General features: G+C 32.4%; 2 protein-coding genes across 3 annotated transcripts; both read right to left on the bottom strand.

Annotated features, from left to right (window-relative positions):
• Nucleotides 1-15,955: 15,955 nt before the first annotated feature.
• Nucleotides 15,956-21,155, bottom strand: LOC117928994 (cinnamoyl-CoA reductase 2-like). Of its 2 annotated transcripts, none has more exons than XM_034849167.1 (6): nt 21,017-21,155; nt 20,747-20,916; nt 19,973-20,158; nt 17,459-17,621; nt 17,124-17,313; nt 15,956-16,258 (listed from the first exon to the last, which is right to left on the bottom strand). In XM_034849167.1, the coding sequence occupies exons 1-6, from the start codon at nt 21,138-21,140 to the stop codon at nt 16,114-16,116; spliced, it is 978 nt and encodes a 325-aa protein (XP_034705058.1). In that variant the 5' UTR covers nt 21,141-21,155; the 3' UTR covers nt 15,956-16,113. The 2 variants fall into 2 exon arrangements, with proteins under 2 accessions (XP_034705058.1, XP_034705059.1); XM_034849168.1 differs by having other exon boundaries at nt 15,956-16,252.
• A 1,117-nt stretch (nt 21,156-22,272) lies between these two features.
• On the bottom strand, nt 22,273-22,689 carry LOC117928262 (uncharacterized mitochondrial protein AtMg00810-like). The gene has a single exon (XM_034848174.1). It carries the CDS (start codon nt 22,687-22,689, stop codon nt 22,273-22,275), a length of 417 nt encoding a protein of 138 aa, XP_034704065.1.
• Between the last annotated feature and the right edge of the window lie 872 nt (nt 22,690-23,561).

The raw sequence follows: 23,561 nt of genomic DNA, 5'->3' as shown, positions 1-23,561 counted from the left end.
AAAGAGTTCATAAATGGTAAAAATATGTAAATTAAGCTTACACGGATTATTCAAACTTTGAAAAGATATATCGTGTTTGCAATACAAAAGCTCAACACTACCTCCTAGAACATCCCGTTGGATTCGTATTAAAAGTAGGTTCGTTCAAATATTTGATCTTGAGGTTAGGAGATTGTCAGAATGTCTGTAACAAATATTCCGAGAAAGTTAATTTTTATGAATGAAATGTAATATAAGGATGGTGTTGATTAGGCAAATGGAAGGTGTAACAAAGTATGAACAGAAGTGCCAATTAATTAGGTGAGCATCATTATAATATGGTATGAACATGAGAATGTCACATGTATGGATGGTTTGTTGTCACCTTTGCCCATATATTTGATCTTGTTTTGAGCATAAAGAGGTATTCAACTCCAGCCTCCAGCAATGCAGTCAACGAGAAATCTTTATTAGCACTATCTCCCATTTTTATTGAATAAATTATCTAAGGATAAAAAAAAAAAAAAAAAGGATTCGGATCTCCCATTGAAATTATTTAAAAGATCCAAAAAAAAAGTGAAGTTATTATTTTTTAAAGATAACTTCCAATTGAATTCTTTTAAAGTGCCGTAAATATTTTTTGAATTGTTATATTTTTAAAATATTTTAAGAAACGGTATTTTTGTCTAAATCCCCCTCAACCTCCTACATTTGCTTGAAATTTGATCCCTCTCATGGCAAACTAGGCTGAGTCCAAAGCCCAGGATCAAGCCCGAGTAAGGATTTGGGTTTGGGATGTCTCAAGGGCTCCGAGGACCTTATATTTCCATAGGGTGTCTACAGTGAGCCCAATCCAATAATTTTACATCAATAATTACACTTGGGTAATTGGCAACTGATTTTTATAATAGTTTTATGTTCTTCAAACTAAAAAAAAAAAAAAAACCCATTTGATAATAAAAAATTGCTTTCTGTTTTCTATTTTCAAGAACAGAAAACGGGGTATTTTCAGAGAACACTTGTTTTCTGAGGGTTATTTTAAAAAATAATAATACAAACATATAAAATGATTAAAAATAATATTATATATAAAATTTATTTTTAAATATAAAAAATATGTTAAAAATATTTCAATTTTCAAATAAATTTATGTTTTATAAAGCATCATAGAACAATTTTCAAAAACAGTTTTTAAAAACTGTTTATGAAAATAATTACCAAATAGACTCATAGTAACAATGAAATTGTCTACGACTCTTGAAAAAAAAAAAAAAACGATTTTATGCCAATTTGAAGCATGACATTACATTAGGGGTCTCCAACGGGTGGGTCGGGCCGTAAATAAGAGGCCCGCGGCCCAGCTCGGGCCGGGCCTATGGGCCCGTTGACTGGTCAATGGGCCGGGCCGGGCCATGCAAGAATGGTAGGCCCACGGCCCGGCCTATGAGCCCGCGGGTTGGGGGGCTGGTGGGCGGGTCGGGCCGGCGGGCTTTTTTATTAAAGCCAAAATGAAACAAGGGAAGGGAGAGGGGGGGATTCGAACCCCTCCCCTCATGCTTAAATCTTGAGGCTTTAACCAACTAAGCTACATACTTTTTATGTTTATTAATGGACTTAGTTATATGTATATAAAAATAAAGTATATTATTTTTTAAAAAAAATTAAAGGCTCCAACGGTCTCCATCCATTATTCCATATGACCGTTGGAGCTAAGCCTCCAACGGTCACATGGTCTTTTTTTTTTTTTTTTTTTTAACCTTCCTATAAATACATCTTCTTCCTTTTCATTTTTTCATCAAATTCTCTCTATTTCTCTCTCTATTTCTCTCACATTCTACAATATTTCAAATTCTTTTATTTTTCCATCAAATTATACAATATTGTTGGTGGTGCAAAACAAGCATTGGTGGCTCCAAGAGTTCAAATTTGCTAGGAATTTCTGCATCGGTTCTCTAATTGAGTAACATACTTTACCCCTACTACTTTATTTTTTGTTACATTTTTTTTTATATTTATTACTTTATTATTTTTGGCATAATATTTTATCAATAATTATAATATGAAAGTGCTTCTTCATCTAGTCCATGTGATGAAATATCATCAAACAAAAAATTTACTTCAAATATATGGAATTTTTTTGATAGAATAGAAATAATTTTAGAAAATAATAAAAAGAAATAAAAGCAAAATGTAAAATTTGTAATAAATTTCTTACTGGTGGCTCAAATGCAGGCACAAGTCATTTAAAAAGACATCATGAAAATTGTAAAACTAAAAATAATGTAGATATTAGAAATTATATGCAATTAGGTAAAAATGAAAGTGGAAATTTAAAAACATTTTCTTATGATGAATCTAACTGTCGTGAAGAAATGATTGATTATATAATAAGAGCAGAACAACCTTTCAACATGATGGAAACTCATGATTTTGTAGGAACAATTCAACGAGGTATTAATCCTCAATTTAAAGGTTGGTCTGGAAATACAGTTAAAAGAGATATTATGAAAAAATTTTATACACAAAAAGAAAGTTTAAAATTTTTTTTGCAAATTTTGAAGGAAATATTTGTTTAACATCTGATATTTGGACATCTTTAACTCACACTGGTTTTTTATGTATAACTGCTCACTACATTGATAATGAATGGAAATTAAATAAAAGAATAATTTCATTTAAATTAATAAATGCTCCACATAGTGGTAAAAATATAGCATCTTTAATAAATGATGAAATTATAGATTTAGGCATTCGTGATAAAATATTGACAATAACATTAGACAATGCTGCTAATAATGATGCAGCAATACATAGACTAAAACTATATTGGCAAGTAAAAGAAGATCATGCTAAAATATTTCATGTGCGTTGTTGTGCACATATTTTAAATTTAATTGTAAAGGATGGATTAAAAAATGTTGATAGTACATTGGAAAAAATTAGAGGCATTGCATATAGTATTAATAGTTCTCAAGCAAAACATGAATTATTTTTTCATTGTTGCAAAATGTTAAATATGAAAAGAAAAATATAAATTTGGATATGGCCATTAGATGGAATTCCACATATAAACTTTTACAAATATTCAAAATATAGAAAAGTAGTCGAATTATATGAAATACAATTAATTACATGATTGTGAAGCATATATTTATGCATTAAATGATTATGATTGGCACATTGCGGATCTTTTAAGAGATCTTTTTGAAATTTTTGATACTTCAACAAACATTTTTTGTGGTGTATATTATCCAACTTCAAATCGAGTTATTACGCAAATAACTAATATTTTTCTTGTATTTCAAAAATATTTAAGTTTTGAAATATTTAATGATACAATATTTGCAATGATAGAAAAATTTAGAAATATTGGGGAGAAATACCTTTAATTTTTTATATTGCCTTAATTGTGGACCCTAGATTGAAATTTGAAGCTTTGGATGAATGGTTAAAGTTATTTATTTTAATGACAAATAAAATTGAAGAAATTAAAAATGAAATAAATTCATTATTATATAATTTATATAACTATTATAAAGAAAAATATGGTAATGATATTAATACTATTAAATTACCACCTACATCTACAAACTCCTCATCTTTTTATAAAGGAGCTCTAGAAATGTTGAAAAGTCGAAAAAGACAACAAATAGTTCTCCAATAATACATCTGATTTAGATAAATATCTTAATACTGATACAATTTTATATGAAGATCAAGAAGATTTTGATATTTTAATATGGTGGAAATCACATCAACACAAATATCCTGTGCTTTCTATAATTGCTCCTGATGTACTAACAATTCCTGTGAGTACAGTTGCATCAGAAGCTGCTTTTAGTGCAGGTGGAAGAGTAGTTAGTAAAAACGATGCAACTTAGCGCCAGATGTTATTGAAGCAGGGATATGTGTGAAGATTGGGAAATAGCAGATAAAAGGATGTACGATTCCATTCGAGAAACAGAGATGCTTGCCGATATGGAATCTTTAAAATTATCAGATCTTCATGGATGCATGATAGTTCGCCATCATTGCAGAAAATAATGACTAAATGTATATTATATTTTTATTTTTATTTTTTGTGGTTGAAAAATACAGATGATTGACAAATAAATAGGTGCCAACCTAGTTGGGATGTATTTATTTTGTAGTGATGTAAACTTTTCCCACATTTTCAAATGTAATTATACATTCAATGAATAAAATTTTGAAATGAATATTTTTTTTAATAATTTTTATTTTTGTAGTTTTTTTTTAAAGGGGCGGGCCGGGCCTACAGGCGGGCCTACGGGCGGGCTGGCGGGCAGGCCGGGCCGGGCCTAAAATTAGGCCCGTGGCCCGGCCCGCCCAAAACGGGCTCGGGCCCGGCGGGCTTGGGCCGGGCCGGGCCTAAAGTGGGCCGCGGGCTTTTTGGAGACCCTTACATTACATGATAATATGAATACAACAAATACAAAAATGAAAGAGGATTTTATACAAAAATGAATCCAATTCATGAAACAACCTTTTCCCTCTCCATTTGTTTTTTTTTTTTTTTTTCCTTCAAGTAATGAGAGTGGTATACAAAAGTTGATTCCAAGTATGAGGGAGTCCAGGGACACACCAGTGTGTACAGTCCATGCCCTTGAAACAAATGTACTTGCTTGGATGTACATCTTTTCTCAATTCGGAGAGCTTTGTTATATTGAGCAAATGAATGGGTTTTGTCATACTCCTTGAGACTTCTTCTAGCACGTGACTTGCACGTGGTAAACCAGCTGAATATGTGGATCCGTTCATTGGTTGTGTCTCCATTTCGCAATTTCCAACTCCTGGCTTGCCCCATTCTATGACTCTATTTTTACATACAAGAGAAATATTAAACCATAGAAAATTAGTAAGGACATGGTCCGTAGCTGTTTTCAAGTACGGTTCTATGTTGTGTAGAACAAAAAAAATTAAAAAAAACACGTTTGATGAGTAAAAGTTGCTTTCTATTTTTTGTTATTAAGAATAAAAAAAATATAGTGTTTTTAAATAATATTTTTTTATTTTTTTATTTATTATTTTTACTTATTTTGGAGGGTTACTTTAAAAGAATAATTATACAAATATGTAAAATGTGTTGAGATATTAAGAATGTTGATATATTAAGATATTAATTGTTTTTTCCTTATATCATTCATTCCTTGTATCATTCTTTTCCATTCTTAGAATGATGATTACCCTCTATATATACTCTATACACGAACGAATGAAATAATTAAAATGAAAAACTACCATTCATCAATTTGAAGATGGTATCAGAGCCATGAAACTGAAATCCTGGATATTTTGTTGGAATTATATTGACTGAATCAAACTATGACGTTTGGTCACAACTCGTGGAGATGCATATTGCCGAACGGGAAAAACTTTTCTACATTCAAATGTACTCACTGCAATAAGACTGGTCATACCAAGAGTCGTTGCTTTGAAATTGTGAGATATCCAGACTGGTGGGATTATAATAGTGATCAACGGAAGAAAGAAATAAAAATAGAGGCTAATGTCGCTAAGAAAGCCTTTACATTAGTAACCGCTACAGATTATGGTGGTAAGTTTTTAAATACTTCTACACATGTTATTAATAGTGCATGGATAATTGATTCTGGTGCTACAGATCATATGACTTTTGATTCTAGACAAGTCTCACCGCTTAGACCTTCCTCACAAAAAATTGTTTCCACAGCCAATGGTAACACAACCCCAGTCATTGGGAGAGGACCCTTAACTCTTATTGATACTTTGAATTTGGATTCTGTTTTAGTTGTTCCATCTTTAGATTACAATTTTTTGTCAGTTTCTCAAATCATTGCAGTCTTATCTTGTATTATCATTTTTTGGCCTGAATTTTATGTTATTAAGGACATCCAAACAAGACAGACGATTGGTTGTGGTATTAAGCGGGGAAAACTCTATTACTTGGAATTGTAGTCAAAGGATTCAAATAAGTTGTGACAAGCCTTGATAGTAGATGGATCTGAGGAGGAGAAGAAAAAGTCTGAAATTTGGTTGTGGCATCGACGTCTGGGACATGCTTCATTTGGTTATTTAAAAAAATTGTTTCCTAGTTTGTTTGCAAAGAGTGATATTTATGGTTTCCGTTGTGATATTTGTGAATTAGCTAAAAGTCATCATGCTTCATTTCCGTTAATTTTGAATAAAAGTCCGTTTCCTTTTATGGTTATACATTCTAATGTTTGGGGCCAAAGTCCCAACTTTGAGTGGTTCGCGTTGGTTTGTTACTTTTATTGATGATTGTACCAAATGACATGGTTATGCTTGATGAAGACCAAAGATGAAGTGAACTTATTGTTTCAAAATTTTCATAAAATGATTGAAACTTAGTACAATGTAAAGATTCGGGTTCTGTGTAGCGATAATGGTGGAGAATATCATAGTTCTTATCTTCAAAAGTATTTGGAAGGACATGACATCATTCATTAGACTACTTGTTCCAATACACCATAGCAAAATGGAGTCTTTGAATGGAAAAATCGGCACTTTTTAGAGGTTGTTCGTGTTTCCTTGATAGCAGCAAAAATACCGATATCTTATTGGGGAGAAGCAATCACATCTGTCGCATATTTGATCAATCAGGTACCTTCCAGCTCAATTAACTTCCAAACACCTCTCCAAGCTCTTTCTAATGTCGTAGTTGCCCCAACCGTTCCAAATCTACCTCCTCGTGTTTTTGGTTGCGTGGCATTTGTGCATCTACACAAACACTAATGCACCAGTTAACTTCCTGTGCATTGCAATGTGTGTTTGTTGGATATGCATTGCACAAAAAGGGATATCGATGTTACCATCCTCCAACTCGATGAATGTTTATTACAATGGATGTGGTGTTTTATGAAGATTCGATGTATTTTTCATTTGAGTCTAAACTTCAAGGGGAGTACTAGAAGGAAATTTAGACTCTCGATTATGATTATCATATCTCTGAGAAGGATAGATCTGGACAATCTGACCTAGTGAACCAGGAAGCGGGTGAGCTGGATATGAGTGGTACAACTTTGGAACCAAGTAGTAATGACCACCTAGAAACTGAAGAAGTGATAGAAGAAGGAAGAGACAGTACAATTGAACCATCACCACTATCTAAACAATTTGGGTCCGAAGATGTCTTCACTGAAATACCAAACCACTCGTCGTCTGTTGAGGGTGTTCTTAATTTGGAACCTAATCCATTCATGAAACGGTTACCACACCGTCATAATAGAGGTATTCCTAAACCCACATATGAACCTGAATTGTCTACCAAAGTCAAATATCCCATGAATAACTATGTGTCTAACCATCGTTTGTCTGAATCAAATAAGTTATTTGTAAATCAATTATCTATTGCAGCTATTCCTAACAGTGTGCAGGAAGCCTTAGCTGATCCAAGGTGGAAAGCAGCCATGAATGAAGAGATGAAATCATTGTAGAAGAATGAAACATGGGAACTCGTAGAATGTCCACCAAGAAAGAAGCCAGTTGGGTGTCGTTGGATCTATACTATGAAGTACAAGGCAGATGGTAGTATTGAACGATTTAAAGCAAGACTGGTAGCAAAATGGTACACTCAAACTTATGGAATTGACTACACAGAGACATTTGCACCTGTAGCTAAGATCAACACAGTTCGAGTATTATTGTCTTTAGCTGCAAACTTGGATTGGCCATTACAACAGTTTGATGTGAAAAATGCCTTTCTACATAGCGAGTTATCTGAAGAAGTATATATGGATCTTCCACCAGGATGCATGGTGTTAGAAAAGCAATGTTAGAAGGTGTGCAAATTGAAAAAGTCGTTGTATGGGTTGAAGCAAGCCCCGAGAGGATGGTTTGGAAGGTTCACAAAGTCAATAAGAGTTTTTGGCTATCTTCAAAGCAATTTAGATCACACTTTGTTCCTGAAAAAGCAACATGGTAAGATTACGGCACTCATCGTATATGTGGATGACATGGTAGTTACAGAAAATGATCCTGAAGAAAGAAAAGCTCTGCAAAATTATCTATCTAGAGAATTCAAAATGAAAGATCTAGGTTCTCTGAAATACTTTTTTGGGATTGAAGTTTCTCGATCAAGTGAAGGAATTTTTCTGTCTCAAAGAAATTATGCTTTAGATCTTTTATAGGAGACTGGAATGTCGGGATGTCAACCTGTTGATACACCAATAGAAGAAGGTCTGAAATTGTGTGTTGAGCCTAATCAAGTATCAATCGATAAGGGGAGATACTAGAGACTTGTGGGGAGATTAATGTACTTAGCTCATACAAGACCAGATCTTGCTTATGCATTGAGTGTAGTAAGTCAATACATGAATAATCTTGGAGAGCAACATATGAATGCAGTCATACATATTTTGAGGTATTTGAAAAATGTTCCTGGGAAGGGAATTTTGTTCACTAAAAATGTTGATCATCAGAGTATAGAAGTATATACTGATGCTGATTGGGCCGGTGTAGTGGATGATAGGCGATCTACATTTGGTTACTTTACCTTTGTAGGTGGTAATCTTGTGACATGGAAAAGTAAGAAGCAGAATGTCGTTACTCGTTCAAGTGCAGAAGCGGAATTTAGGGGTATGACTCTAGGACTTTGTGAGGCATTATGGCTAAGACTCCTCTTACAGGATTTAGGTTACCTATCTAGGCAACCAATCTGATTGTTTTGTGACAATAAAGCCGCATGTGATATTACTCATAATCCAGTACAACATGATCGTACAAAACATGTCGAGGTGGACAGATTCTTCATTAAAGAGAAGTTGGATGATAAGATTGTGGAATTGCCTAAGATTCGATCAGAAAATCAATTGGCCGATATCCTCACCAAAGCTGCAGTCTCAAGTCAAGTGTTTTCAAAATTTTTAGACAAGTTAGGCATATGTGACATCTATGCACCAACTTGAGGGGGAGTGTTGAGATATTAGGAATGTTTAGATATTAGAAAAGTTGAGATATTAGGAATGTTGAGATATTAGGATATTAGTTGTTCTTTCCTTATATCATTCCTTCCTTGTATCATTCTTTCTCATTCTTAGAATGATGATTACCCTCTATATATACTCTATACATGAACGAATGAAATAACTAAAATGAAAAACTACCATTCATCAATTTGAAGAGAATGATTAAAATAAAATATTGAATATAATTTTTTTTTTCAACATTTAAAAATATTAAAAATAAGTTGAAAACATTTCAGGTTTTTTTGTTCTACAAAACATGAGAGAACAATTTTCAAAAATTGTTCTAAAAAATTATTTTTGAAAACCGTTATCAAACAGTCTCTAAATTATTTGATCACTTTATTTGATTGGTTTAAAACAAAGTCACATAGGTATGTATTGAGTTTTTTTTTTCCTTGAGGTAATGTTGAGTTTTAGGTAAAATTAATATTAATAATTCTAATTTAATTCATATTTCTCTGATAAAATTTAGCTTATTCTCATGATTTATTTTTCATTATTAATATTTCTAATTTTATTCTTTTTCTTTCATAAAATTTAGCCCTCTCTCTATATGTGAGAATGCTCTCACTCTCTCTCTCTATATATACACATGAGAATGCTCATAGTAGTAGGCAGTTGACTGACCAGGAAGATAACTGTACTAATGGGGCCATTTGCCTTGCGTAAAACTCTATATTGATAAGTAACAGTAGCATGAAGAAGGCAGACCATTGAGTGACACTGTTGAATCCCCTATATACATTATCTTCTTCCCCTTAAATCTCCTCAAGAATTTTTTTTCCATCAAATATGCAATTTCATCATCTCCAACAAATGAAATAACAAAAATCAACAATAACCAATTTTAATTTTTGAAGCTATATATCAAACAAGAAGCAAGTATCTCCAAAACCAATGTTGAGGAAAAAAAATCATATAAAAGAAGAAAAGTTTTGACAAATCAAGCATTTTTCGATTCCTAGATATGGGTCAGTATTTTGGTATGGAAAAAAAACTCATTGGATGATCTTATTTTTATTTTCTGAGAGTTATTTTAAAAAATAATTATATAAATGTGAAAAATAAATTATTATATATAAAAATTACTTTTAAAAATATTTAATAATATAGAAAAATAAGTTAAGAATGTTTCAAGTTCTCAAATAGACTTTTATTATATAAAACATTAAAAAAATGATTTCTAAAAATTATTATTCAGAACTCTTTCAAAGACACTTTTCAAAATATAGTCTAAGTCGTTTTTTCCACCTAGCTCATCACCAACTCATCTGTTGTAGTTGGGTTTGGGTGCCCAAGTGGGCTAACCCGACCTGACCCAACAATATAAGAAATGAGGGAACGATTTTTAGGAGTTAAAATTGCTTAGAAATTATCACTATATTATCATTCAAAAAAAAAAAAGAAAAAAAGCTCTCCTTAAGAAAAGTATGAAAGAATATGCTTTTATAAAAAGGTTCTCTCTTTTGAATGCATCTATTTTTTTTCCGTGAAAACAAAGGTTAAAACTTTGGTGTTGTGGAAGTAGAGTGGTTCTCAATTTTTATAGTTTCATTCATGACTTAAGATAGAGAATTTATAAAATAACCAATTTAGATTTTGGACATTTCAGAAGGTAATCTAAAACCTTATTGTCATCCAATATAAAAACCAAGAAAATCAAACAATAAAGAAAAATAAAAAGACAGAATAGAAAGTGATGAACATGAAAAAGAGAGATGTTTACCTAGGCAAGTCATAGTCCTTGGGTTGCCATCTATATTTGAGGTAGGGTTGATCTGAGCGTCCATACTTGTGGTAGTCGAATTCTTTCGTGTTGAAGACGTCCTTAGGACTGCTAATGTGGTATCATAATTTTTTTAATTGTGTTGAATTTTTCAAAGTTATTGTTACTAGTTTTTAGGTGTTGGTTGTTTTTCTATTTTGCATGTTTTGTTCATGGTTTAATCATTTATCCATATTTATAGTGGGTAGTTATTGATTAAATTTTTATTATAATTTCTAATGATTAATGAATTATTGTCGTTCTAGTTTGTTTTACTTCTGCAGTATCTTTCTGTTTTTCTTCATCTTTGTTTTTTTTTTTTTTAATAAAAAAACTACAATTGGTATCAGAGTTTCTACTCTTAAGGGACCAATGGTATTTAACTTGAGTTCTTAAAGACGCCATGGAAGCCAAATTAAGTTTTTCTTCAATTGACCCTCCAGTCTTTGATGGTGACAATTATCAATTCTGGGCCGTTAGGATGGAAACGTACCTTGATGCTATGGACCTCTAGGAAGCTGGGGAAGAGTCTTATGAAATCATTCATCTTCCAAACAATCTGACGATGGCTCAGATTAAGAATCACAAGGAAATAAAAACAAAGAAGTCCAAGGCAAAACCCTACTTGTTTGCTGCCATTTCTTCGACAATCTTCACTCGCATCATGTCATTAAGATCAACAAAGACGATTTGGGATTATCTCAAGATGAAATACGAGGGAAATGAAAGAATAAGAGGAATGCAATTTCTGAATTTGATTCGGGACTTCGAGTGGTAGAAGATGAAGGAGACTGAATCCATCAGAGTAGTTTGACAGGTTACTTACCATTGCAAACCGAGTTAGATTACTTGGTTCTTCCTTGCCAGACTCAAGGATAATTGAAAAAATCCTTGTGATAGTGCCTAAAAGATTTGAGGCATCCATTACAGCCTTAGAAAACACTAAGGACTTGTCAATGATCACACTCGTAGAGCTTTTAAATGCACTATAAGCACAGGAACAAAGAAGAGTTATGAGGTAGGATGGTGCTATCGAGGGAGCTTTACCGGTCAAGCATCGTGCTATCAAGGGAGCTTTACCAGTCAAGCATCACGTGAATGTAAGAAATAACAAGAACAAGAAGGGTAAAAAACATCAAGGCTCAAATGGAGAATATACAACCAACAACAATAAGAGCAAAACTGGAAACAAAAATGAACCCCATCCTCCATGTCAGCATTGCGGTGGAAAATCTCATCCGCATTGCAAATACTAGAGAATACTTGACACCAAGTGCACCAAATGCAACCAGATGGGGCATGAAGTTGTCATCTGCAAAAACAAAAATCAGCAACATGGTGAAGAGGCACAGGTTGTTGATCAAGAGAAGGATCAACTGTTCGTGGCTACATGTTTCTCTGGCAAGGAATCAAGTGAGAGTTGGCTTATTGACAGTGGTTGCACTAACCATGACACATGACAAGGATCTATTCATGGAACTAAGAAGCACAAACACGTCAAAGGTTCGAATTGGAAACGACCAGTACATAACCATGGAATGAGATGGAACAGTTGCAATTTCAAGTTGTTCAGGTATAAAGCTCATTTATGATGTGTTGTGTGTCACTGAAATAAATCAAAAGTTGCTTGATTAAAGATGTGGTTGGCTAAGATATTTTCAGGGTAAAAATGAGAGGGAAAAACTTTGCTCTAAATCCATTGGAGGAGAAGCAAATCGCTTTCCCAATCAAAGAAAATATCATAGAGGTATGACACAAAAGGCTTGAGCACTATCATCATCAGGGGCTATTACAAATGAAATCCAAGATGATGGCAAATGATTTTCCAGACCTTGATGATCACGTTCCAAATTGCAAAGCATATCAGTTTGGTAAGCAAAACAGAAAACCATTCCCCAAGGCGACATGGAGAGCATCAAAGAAGCTGCAATTGATTCATTCAGACATTTTAGGCCCTCAAAGAACACCTTCTCTAAAAGGTAGTCTTTATTATGTTGTATTTATTGATGATTTTACTTGGATGTGTTGGATTTTCTTTTTAAAGCATAAATCGGAGATAACACAAATCTTTTGGAAATTTAAAGTCAAAGTTGAAAATGAGAGTGGTTGTAGAATTCAAACTCTCATATCAAACAATGTCAAGGAATACACATCTAAATCATTCAATCAATTTTGTGAGGAGGCAAACATTCAACATCAATTTACCACTCCATATACTCCGCAACAAAATGGATTAAGTGAGAGACAAAACATATATATTTTGGAGATGACAAGATGTATGTTACATTAGAAGAATCTACCTAAGCGGTTCTGGGTAGAAGTAGCACATACAACTGTCTTCTTACAAAACAGGCTTCCCACAAGAGCAGTGAAAGATCAAACACACTTTGAGGCATGGTATGGCTATAAACCATCCTTGCACTTCCTTAAAATATTTGGTTGTTTGTGTTTCACTCACGTTCCACAGATCAAGAGAGATAAGTTGGATAAAAGAGCATTTCCAAGCATTTTCATTGGCTATAGCTCGGTTATAAAAGCTTATAAAGTTTTTCAGCCACAAACCGGAAACATTGTTATAAGCAAGGATGTGCACTTTGTGGAAGATGAAAAATGGAACTGGGAAGGTGCAAAACAAAATAATGGAGATTAACAGAATGACATGGTAGATGGTGTTTTGATCGGAGACACGAGGTTTATTTTTGATGTATATCATAGATGCAATATTGCTGTATGTGAACCTGCAGACTATGAAGAAGCAATGCAGAATCGGAATTGGATGATTGCAATGAAGGAGGAACTATCAATGATAGAGAAAAACAAAACAAGGATTCTTGTTGAAAGGCCTAGAGACAGGAAGGTGATTGGAGTTAAATGGGTGTATAGAACTAAACTTAATGTTGATGGTTTTGTTAACAAAAACAAAGCAAGACTTGTTGTGAAAGGTTACAATCAAATTTTTGGCATGGACTACTCGGATACATTTGCTCTAGTTGCTTGATTAGATACCATCAAGCTGCTGTTTGCTGTAGTTGCTCAAAAGGATTGGAGAATGTATCAACTCGATGTCAAATCAGTCTTCTTAAATGGTTACTTGCAGGAAGAAATCTATGTTGAGCAACCTGAGGGCTTTGTGAAGGAAGAAGAAAAAGACAAGGTTTATCTTCTCAAGAAGGCTCTTTATGGCCTGAAACAAGCTCTAAGATCTTGGTACAATAGAATTGATGAACATTTGCTGAATTTAGGATTTGTTAAAAGCCTATCTGAATCAACATTGTATGTCAAGCACAATGGAGCTGGAATTCTTATCATCTCACTGTACGTGGATGATCTGCTTGTGACTAGGAACCACACAAGTCTTGTGGAGAAGTTTAAGCTAGAGATGATGGAAGTTTTTGAGATGACGGATCTAGGTTTGATGACTTTTTTCCTTGGAATGGAAATCAAACAGAGTGAACATAAAGTTTTTATTTGTCAAAAGAAACACACTAAAGAGATACTCAAGAAGTTCAAATTAGATGAATGCAAGGATATAAGAACTCCTATGAATCAAAAGGAGAAGCTCAGTAAAGATGATGGAACTGATAGGATTGATCAGACATATTTTAGAAGAATGATTGGTTGCTTGATGTATCTCATAGCAATAAGGCTTGACATCTTGAATGTTGTAAGCATTTTGTCTCGGTTTATACATTGTGCAAGTGAAATGCATCTTAAGGCAACAAAAAGGGTGATTAGATATGTTAAAGACACTTGTGATTTAGCATCAAATTTACGAGAAGCAAAGAGTTTGAGTTGGTTGGTTTTTCAGATAGTGATTAGGGAGGCTCTATTGATCATATGAGGAGTACTTCAGGCTATTGTTTCACTTTTGGTTATGGTTTTTTCTCTTGGTGCTCGAAAAAACAAGAAATTGTAGCCCAATCTACAACTGAAGCAGAGTTTATTGTTGCCACAGTTGTGGTAAATCAAGCTATTTGGATAAGGGAGATCTTAAATGATCTTAACAGGGAGCAAAAGGAAAGCACGAAGATACTTATTGACAACCAAGTTGCCATTGCTATATCTCATAATCCTGTGTTTCATGAAAAAACTAAGCATTTTAACATTAAGTTATTCTTCTTAAGAGAATTGCAGAAAGATGGAGATGTGATTCTTCTCTATTGCAAAACAGAAGATCAGGTTGCAGATGTTTTCACCTAGCCACTGCAAGTTAGCAAATTTGAATTTCTAAGGACAAAACTTGGTGTTTGCAGTTCCTGAAGCAAGAAGGAGTGTTGAAGACGTGCTTAGGACTGCTGATGTGGTGTCATAAATTTTTTAGTTGTTTTGAATGTTTCAAAGTTGTTATTGCTAGTTTTTAGGTGTTGATTTTTTTTTCTGTTTTGCATGTTTTGTTCATGGCTTTATCATTTGTCCACGTTTATAGTGGGTAGTTGTTGATTAAGTTTTTATTATAATTTCTGATGATTAATGAATTATTGTCGTTCGGGTTTGTTTTCCTTCTGTGATATCTTTTTGTTTTTCTTCATCCTTGTTTTTTAATAAAAAAAAAAACTACATTCGGAATGTAAGGGCATGATGAAGCGTTATTCATTGGATATATCTCATCCACCACCCAACTCTCTTCATATATATATCACATTTTCCCATTTCCAGCATCTTGTTTCTAATTGTTTTCCCATGAACGTTCACAACAGTATTTGCCAAATGCAACTTAAGAATATCTAATAAATGAAAATATCACAGAAACAACCACTCGAATGGAAGAACTCTGAATCCCAAACCCCATTTCTGTTTGTTTCCTGAGAAAAACACAGAGAAGCTTATTCAAAACATAAAGCATCATTGATATGAAATTTATTTCCATTAGGCAACACAATTTTGCCTCTTCTAAAGCCTTGAATCAGGTTTGCTAATATGGTATTCACTTCAAGCAAATTTATTTATAACGAAAATCATGTTTGATAACCCACTTTTACTTCTTGCTTTTAGAATTTTATCATAGAATTAAAAAAATAAATGTATCAAAAATTGTTCGAATCTCAATTTTTTTTTTCAAACAAATTTTAATTATTTTTAAAAAAATCAATTTCTACTCACCAAACAAATAATAACAATGACCCATTGGTGAATATAAAAAAAATCAAATTAGGTTTTTTTGTAAAATAAAATCTTTGAGCACAAATTAATCTCAAATGAAATGATTCCAATTTCGAGGTCAAATGGATATCTAATTAAAATTTATTTCAATATATCACTTGCCAACATATGGTAGAAAACCATTGTATCTGGTAAAGATGTTTTATTTAGATCAATATCCATTGCAAAGAGGAAGAAGAGTTTAAAATGCAAAGCAACCACAAACAGTAGAGATAGTGTTGCTGGCTAGTGTTTATCCAATAAGCCATTCTCTTCAAAGTCTTTAACAGCATCCATGAGAGTCTCTTCCAATGGCCTATACTTCCATCCCAAACTCTCCAATTTCTTTGAACTCAGCTTAAATCCTTCCTCTACTTCAGTATCACTGTCACTACAAAGATAAAATGAGTATACCAAAATATTAAGTAGATTGACGTTATGATAAGTTCAAGTGCATATCATGAAAATTGATGGTTTTCAGAAACTAATTTAACTCAAAAGCTTTTCAATATGGAGACATGTAAGGTCGGGACCTTTAATTAACTAGAGCTCTTATACCATGTTAGAATAGGGTTGGACACAATTTGGTTTTGTTCAGTTTTCAATCCAAGAGGTAAACCAGATTGGTTGATTTTAATTATAGTGGAACTGAATAGAACCAATTTATTTATTAGCCCAAAATAGTCTTAACATCAATTCCATCTAGTTCAATTTCGTTCATTTGGTTTGGGTTAAAATTGGACCAATAATGTAGAAGTATTAGAATATAATTTATACCATCACCACATGATAATCTAGTAAAAAAACTATCACATGTTCATGTAATAATAAAAATATTTTACATAGAAATTTATAATTATTTACAATTATCCTTAATAATTCAAATCTAAAACATCATAAGATCACATGATAATGTAGATCACATTCAAAGTGACATAGTGGGTTACCTAGTAGGTTAAGATAAACTATGTATATTCATTTCAACAGTTTAAAATGTTCACAAGTTGTAAACTAAATTGAAATATTCCGGTTTTTTATTCTCAAAATTAACCAATAAAATTTTAAATTTTTTGAAAAAAAGCCAACTTGATATCTTTATTTTGATTTGGTTCAATTTTTTAGATTGATAGAGTTATTGATTTTTTGCCCTTATGTTAAACCTATAATTTAACTCAAAATTTGAAATTATTTGGTAATAAACAAATAACATATATCATATTTAGATGATCTAAGTCTTTAGCCATAAACGAGCTTACCTCTTAGAATAATTGTAGTTGGGATATATGTTCTTCAATTTCTCTATCAATTTTTGTACTAGGATCGTATATGATGAACATATGTATCTTCCTTCTGCCTCGGGTTTGTCATATATCAAAAAAATTGCATCAGCTAAATCACGCACATCGATGATTGGACGATCTTTATTTTCTACCGATTCATTTGCATCTGATGTCCAAGAAAATAAATAAAAAATGGTTAAAAAAAGAATGTAACTTAAGAATATCTAGATAAACCCCATAACATTTCAATGATAGTAGCATACTTATAACACAAGGTGTTTGCAAAAGAAAGCTTTAGTAAGAGAAGAAACCTTTCAAATATTTGAGGAGAAGGAGGCTACTAGCATTCAATGTGGATTGCAGCATGGGTCCAATAACCAGGGATGGACAAATTGTTACAATATTAAGGTCACTTTTCTTTGCATGCTCCAAAGCTTCACTCTCTGCTAGTGTTTTGGCAAGGCTGTAAAAGTCCTGCCATTCATATGAAAATATATTAGAGCTTAATTTATATTCATTTGATAAAAATAAGAATAAATTTATTTAAGGGTTATTTTTCGTGCATGTGGTTGTCACTTCTAGTCAAACATTCCTTTGAAATGAAATATAAAGACTATGATGGAGAATCAATATTTTAAAATTTTAAGCAGCTACAATTTGAGTTCTCAATAGGACTCATAATGTATGTCATTCATGCTCTCCAACATCCTCCCAGAGATGTGATCTAATACCCACATGTGAAAAGATGTACAAATTTATGGGTAGGCGGAGTCAATAAATTGGAAAAATAAATATTCGATGATGATCTTCCCTAAATGAGACTAATGTATATCATGATCTCCAATAGATTCCATTTAATTATTATAAATGAAAATTCTAATTTTCAATCCTATTTGTTACCTTTAACTTAAACACATTTCAAGCATTTTTTCTTTAAAACTTTTATAGCTTTATTCTAAAGTGCTCAAAATATTTTCATAGAACTCTTTCATAAACTATCAACTTGATTTTACTCAATAGCTTTGATTCTCTGTCTTTGTGTTTTTGACATATTTGATATTATAACTAAATACATTATATAACAACACCTTGGTTATTGATTTTAAGTCTAAAATTCAATATCCTAAAATGTTTTGCAGGCTTAAGCTTTAATATTAACGTATTAGTATAAGAATACAAAGATAAAATAATCTATATATAAAGGTATATAAGGTTTTAATGTGATTTAGTTAATCATACATCAAAAAATAAGAGTGAATAATTCTACTATATTATAGAAAATAAAATAATTTTACTATATCATACTTACATTCTATATTTCCTCACTCCTTTTATTTCAACCATAAGCTAGGAACCCTTATTTCATTGATATCTTTCACTCTTTCTTGTATTTATACTTGACATAGTCTTTACATCTCTATCTCTATCTCTATCTCCTAACTTTTTTGTATTAGGATCTAGAAATTTTATAGACATAATAATTATCCTTATTCTATTAAGAATTTAATATTACAATGTCACATTAACATGAGAAATATTCTATACAAAATGAGAAGTATATCAATTATATATTTCGAAGATTTTCAATAATCTGCACCTTAATTAAATTCTATCAAGTCAATCTTCTATCTTTATGATACAAGCTTTATGTATCTTATTCTAATGGGAGAAAAATAAACTTTATCTTCAAACATAATTTGTTTTTTTTTTTTTTTGGCTTTTCCAAAAATCTTGACTTGGACTTGAACATAACTTATTGTATAGATTAAATCTTTAATGCTAATATATTATTACAAGAACATAAAGATAAAATAATCAACACACAATGGTATATAAAGTTTGAATGTGGTTAAACAAACTATGCCTATATTTACAAATAAGATAGAATCATTTCACTATCCCATATAGAATATTATCAATTAAAGAAACAGAATACAATTATTTAGTCTTAAAATATCCATGTATCTTTATGTTTTTCACTCCTTGTATCTATACCTTAAATTGTGAGTCCTCACTCCACTAATATCTTCAATCCTTCTTTGCATTTCTACCAATTTGATATAGGTTTTTATACAACTCAACCTTCATTTCCAACTCATAATATTTTATTCTTTAGACTTAGAATATTTATTGGCATATTGCTAATAACTTTTTTTTATTATTATTCTATGAGACAATCTAATAAACATAGGGTATAATCTATATAATATTTTTTTACGAAAAGATGAATGTATATTAATTAGAAACTTAAGACATTTTCCAACAAAAATAAATCATTTCAATAATTATTTTGTACTTTGTCTCAACATAGGGCTGATTTTGTTTCACATCTTTAATTTGAAGTAAGACAAAGAAATTAAGTAATCCTCCTATAGTGGAGACATTAAATTATGCTCAAATGTTAAATATGTTCACAAATCAAGATTTTACTTCAAAATAGGTGGATAAATTCATATAATAAGCACATAAAGATGGATATATCCCAAAATATCATATAATGACTAACTCCCAATGATGTAAATATTATCCGCTCTATATCTAATAAACTCTTATAACTTTAAAATGCGTTTATATGATTAAAAATAACACACACACACACACACACATATATATATATATATATATATATATATATATATATATATATATATATGATGTCAATAGTTTTTTTTATATATATAATGTGGGATGTCACGTATTTCTCCCTCTATTTCTAATAAAAAAAAATCTTAACAAAAATAACTTATTAGACATTTGGATATAATATAGGATTAAGGCTATTAAAAATTAAACCCGGAAGAATCATAAATTTGGTAATGGGATACCTGATTTGTCCTACAAAATTCAGGATCGGACCAACATTCCTCGTCTTTGGGGCGATCCATGGGCCAATTTGGGTTACGGTTGACTGCAGCAGCTGATGATACTACAACGACTTTCTTCACTTTGGCCTTCTCACATGCCTTCAGTACATTTCGTGTACCCGTGACGGCTGGTTCCAGCAGTTCAACCTATATTAAATTCATACATCAATTATCTTCTACTTTTCAATCCCATTTTCATTTGCAGCTCTTACTAATTTTTTATCATTCCACTATGAGATTTAGAAAGGAAAGGATTACGCCAATTTCGATGGCGTTTTTGTTTTATAGCCTAAAAATAATTATTTGCCTAAAAATTGGGAAAACATATAAATAAAATGAAATATATATATATATATATAAATATAAAAATAATTATTTGCTTCCAATCTCTATGTGCCTAAATGTTTTTATTTTATTTTATTTCAATTCATTTTCCAAAAGTGTTCTCTAGTTTGGTGTTGAGGAGAGATGAAAATGGAATAAATAAATAAAAAAATAAAAGGAAAAATAATAATTTAAGTAAAATAAATGAAAATCTATTCATATGAAATTATCAATTCATTTAAAAACACCCAACTTGATGTTTTAAAAAACAATAGAGTCAAAACTCTCTTTATCTCTTCTCTTTACAAAGCCTTTTCTTCTTCATTTTTTTTTTTAATTTTTTTTATGACAAATAATAAATAAAAACTACATTATTTTTTTTCCTCTAGAATTGAAAGAAAAAAACCTCACCTCTGGATTGGCTACTTTGGCTGAAGGAACAGGGCTGGCAACATGGAAAACCCCAGTGCAACCATCAATGGCTGCACAGAGGCTTTCAAGCTCCAACAAGTCTGCCTTGAACAGCTTCAAATTCTCTGAAGCCTTCTCCAACTTCTTCATATGACTGTTCTTCTCATCACCTGTGATCAAACCATCAGACACCTTCTATCAATCAAATTCCACAAAAAAAAAAAAAAAAAAAAACCAGAAACTAAAGGCAAAGAGAGAGAAGCAAGTTACATGGGTCTCTGACGGTTCCATGAACGATAAAACCCTTAGAGAGAAGAAGCTTGACAAGCCATGAGGCCACATACCCTCCGGCGCCTGTAACACACACTCTTTCCTCATCTCTCTTCTCCGCCATTATCCCTTATTTTTCTCTCACAGAGAAGCGCCCAAAGGCATCTGCGTTTTGGCCAGGCTTTTGAGTTTGTATTTGTTCTTACTTCCTTGTTTGGATCTCCACAACTGCCAGATGTTCAGACAGCAGAGAGGAATCTATATTAAATTATGTCATGGCTCATCACATGCAGCAACTGGCATAAGGATAGTAATACTAACCCCGATAACAAAATAAAATAAAATATAACTTCGGAAATGTCAAATCAGATTTTTCAGTAATAAAATAATAAAATTTATTATTTATTAAGAATATTAAATAAGGAAAGTAATCAAGACAGTTAATTGATATATGATAAAAAAAATATTATAAAGATTATTTTATATATTAGAAAAAAAAAATTATAGAATATTTTACATAGTAGGAAAGTAATTATTATGAATATATGATAAGGAATATTATATAGAAAATATGCTAGAAAAATATTTATGAATATGATAATTATGAGGATAAAAATTTATGAAATTAAGATTTTCCTTATGAGATATTATGATATATGAAATGGCTAAATATAGTAGTAATATATAAGGAATGTTTGAAGAAATGGAGTAACAGAAATGATTAGAATAAGAGAAAGAGAAAACAGAGTAAGAGAAAAACAGAGTAATGCTTCTTGCTCTTATTTCTCGGTTATAAAATCATTACACTTCTGTAGTTTTTATATACGTAGTTGTTGATACCTATAACTAACTTGAGAGATTGGTTTTAACATAAATGATCAGTTGAAACTAATTGAATTTGGTAACAAACTCAACTGAGTTCACTAACAGCCCCCCTCAAACTCAGGGTGGACTTTGGTTGACACTCAGTTTGGCACGTATGGTGAGGAATCTGAAGTTGGGAATTGCCTTAGTGAAGACATCAACTAGTTGATCAGAGGAAGGTACATAATGGATTTGGATTTGTTTCTGAAGAACTTTTTCTCAAACAAAATAAAGATCAATTTCGATATGCTTAGTCCGAGCATGAAGAATGGGATTAGTCGAGAGGTACATTGTGTTGAGGTTGTCACACCAGATGACCGGGGTTGTGGAGGAAGATATGTTTAATTCTTTGAGGAGAGACTACAGCCAAGAAATGTCAGCAACAAAGGTAGCTACACTCTGATATTCTGCCTCGGTAGAAGACTTAGAGACTCTATGTTGCTTTCAAGAGTGCCAGGAACCAAGTTTGGACCAAGAAAGAGGCAATATCCTGATATGGAGTGGCGATCATCAACATCTGATGCCCAATCTGCATCACAGAACCCTGTTAAGTTGATGTGTGAGTTGGAGTTGTGCTGAAGATGGAGTCCATGGTGAAGAGTGTTAGCCAAGTAGCGTAGAATTCTCTTGATAGCCTTCCAATGAGCAGTAAAAGGAGATTGCATGAATTGGCAAACTTGGTTGACACTATAGGTGATATCTAAACGTGTGATGGTGGCATATTGGAGGGCACCAACAATGCTTCTATAGAGTTGAGTGTTGTTGAATGGAGCACTTCCAAAGTTGGATAGGGATTGGTTAGATACCATAGGTGTGGGAACCGGCTTGACATGAAGCATCATGGTTTTTTAAAGTAGATTGGAGATATACTTGGTTGTGACAAGTGCATTCTAGCAGATGTATGCTTGACTTGGATACCTAGAAAGTAATCAATATCTCCAAGATCTTTGAGAGCAAATTGGTTGTTGAGCTACGTGATCACATATTGAACAAACTGATCATTGCTACTTGTGATAAGAATATCATCCACATATACTAGAATGTAAGTGGATTAAGTAGGTGTAATGTTGATAAAGAGGGATTGATTTAATTTAGTGGATGAGAAACCAAGAGTGCCAAGTGTTTGATGTAGCTTTTCGAACCAAGCTCTAGGGGCCTGTTTGAGGCCGTAGAGAGATTTATTTAACTTGCAAACGTAGTTCGGGCTAAGAGGGTCGATAAAGCCTTCAGGTTGGATCATGAATATTTCTTCATGTAGGTCGCCATTGAGAAGAGCGTTATTGACATCTTGTTGTCAAATTTTCCATTGTAGATTTAAGGCAATAGTGAGAACAATATGAATGGTAGTCGGTTTGACAACCAGGCTAAAGGTTTCATTAAAGTCAAATCCAGCAATCCGATGAAAACCCTTAGCAACTAAACAGGCCTTGTATTTTTTTATGGTTCCATCGAGATTCTCCTTAACTTTGAACACCCATTTGCAGCTAATCAATTTGCAATCAGTGGGAGGAGAGACAAGATTCCAAGTGTTGTTTCGAAGAAGAGTGAGATATTCATTAGTCATAGCCTATTTCCAATGGTTAAGTTGGAGGGCTTTAGGGACTGAAGTGGGAATGGTAGAAATGAGATAGGCCTTTGGTTTAAAGATGCCATTTTTAGATTGTGATCATAGGATGGGTGG

The sequence above is a fragment of the Vitis riparia genome, chromosome 13, assembly GCF_004353265.1.
Source record: "Vitis riparia cultivar Riparia Gloire de Montpellier isolate 1030 chromosome 13, EGFV_Vit.rip_1.0, whole genome shotgun sequence".
Lineage (NCBI taxonomy): Eukaryota > Viridiplantae > Streptophyta > Magnoliopsida > Vitales > Vitaceae > Vitis > Vitis riparia.
The sequence above is the reverse complement of the archived record's forward strand: the minus strand, read 5'-3'. Positions and strand labels throughout refer to the sequence as shown.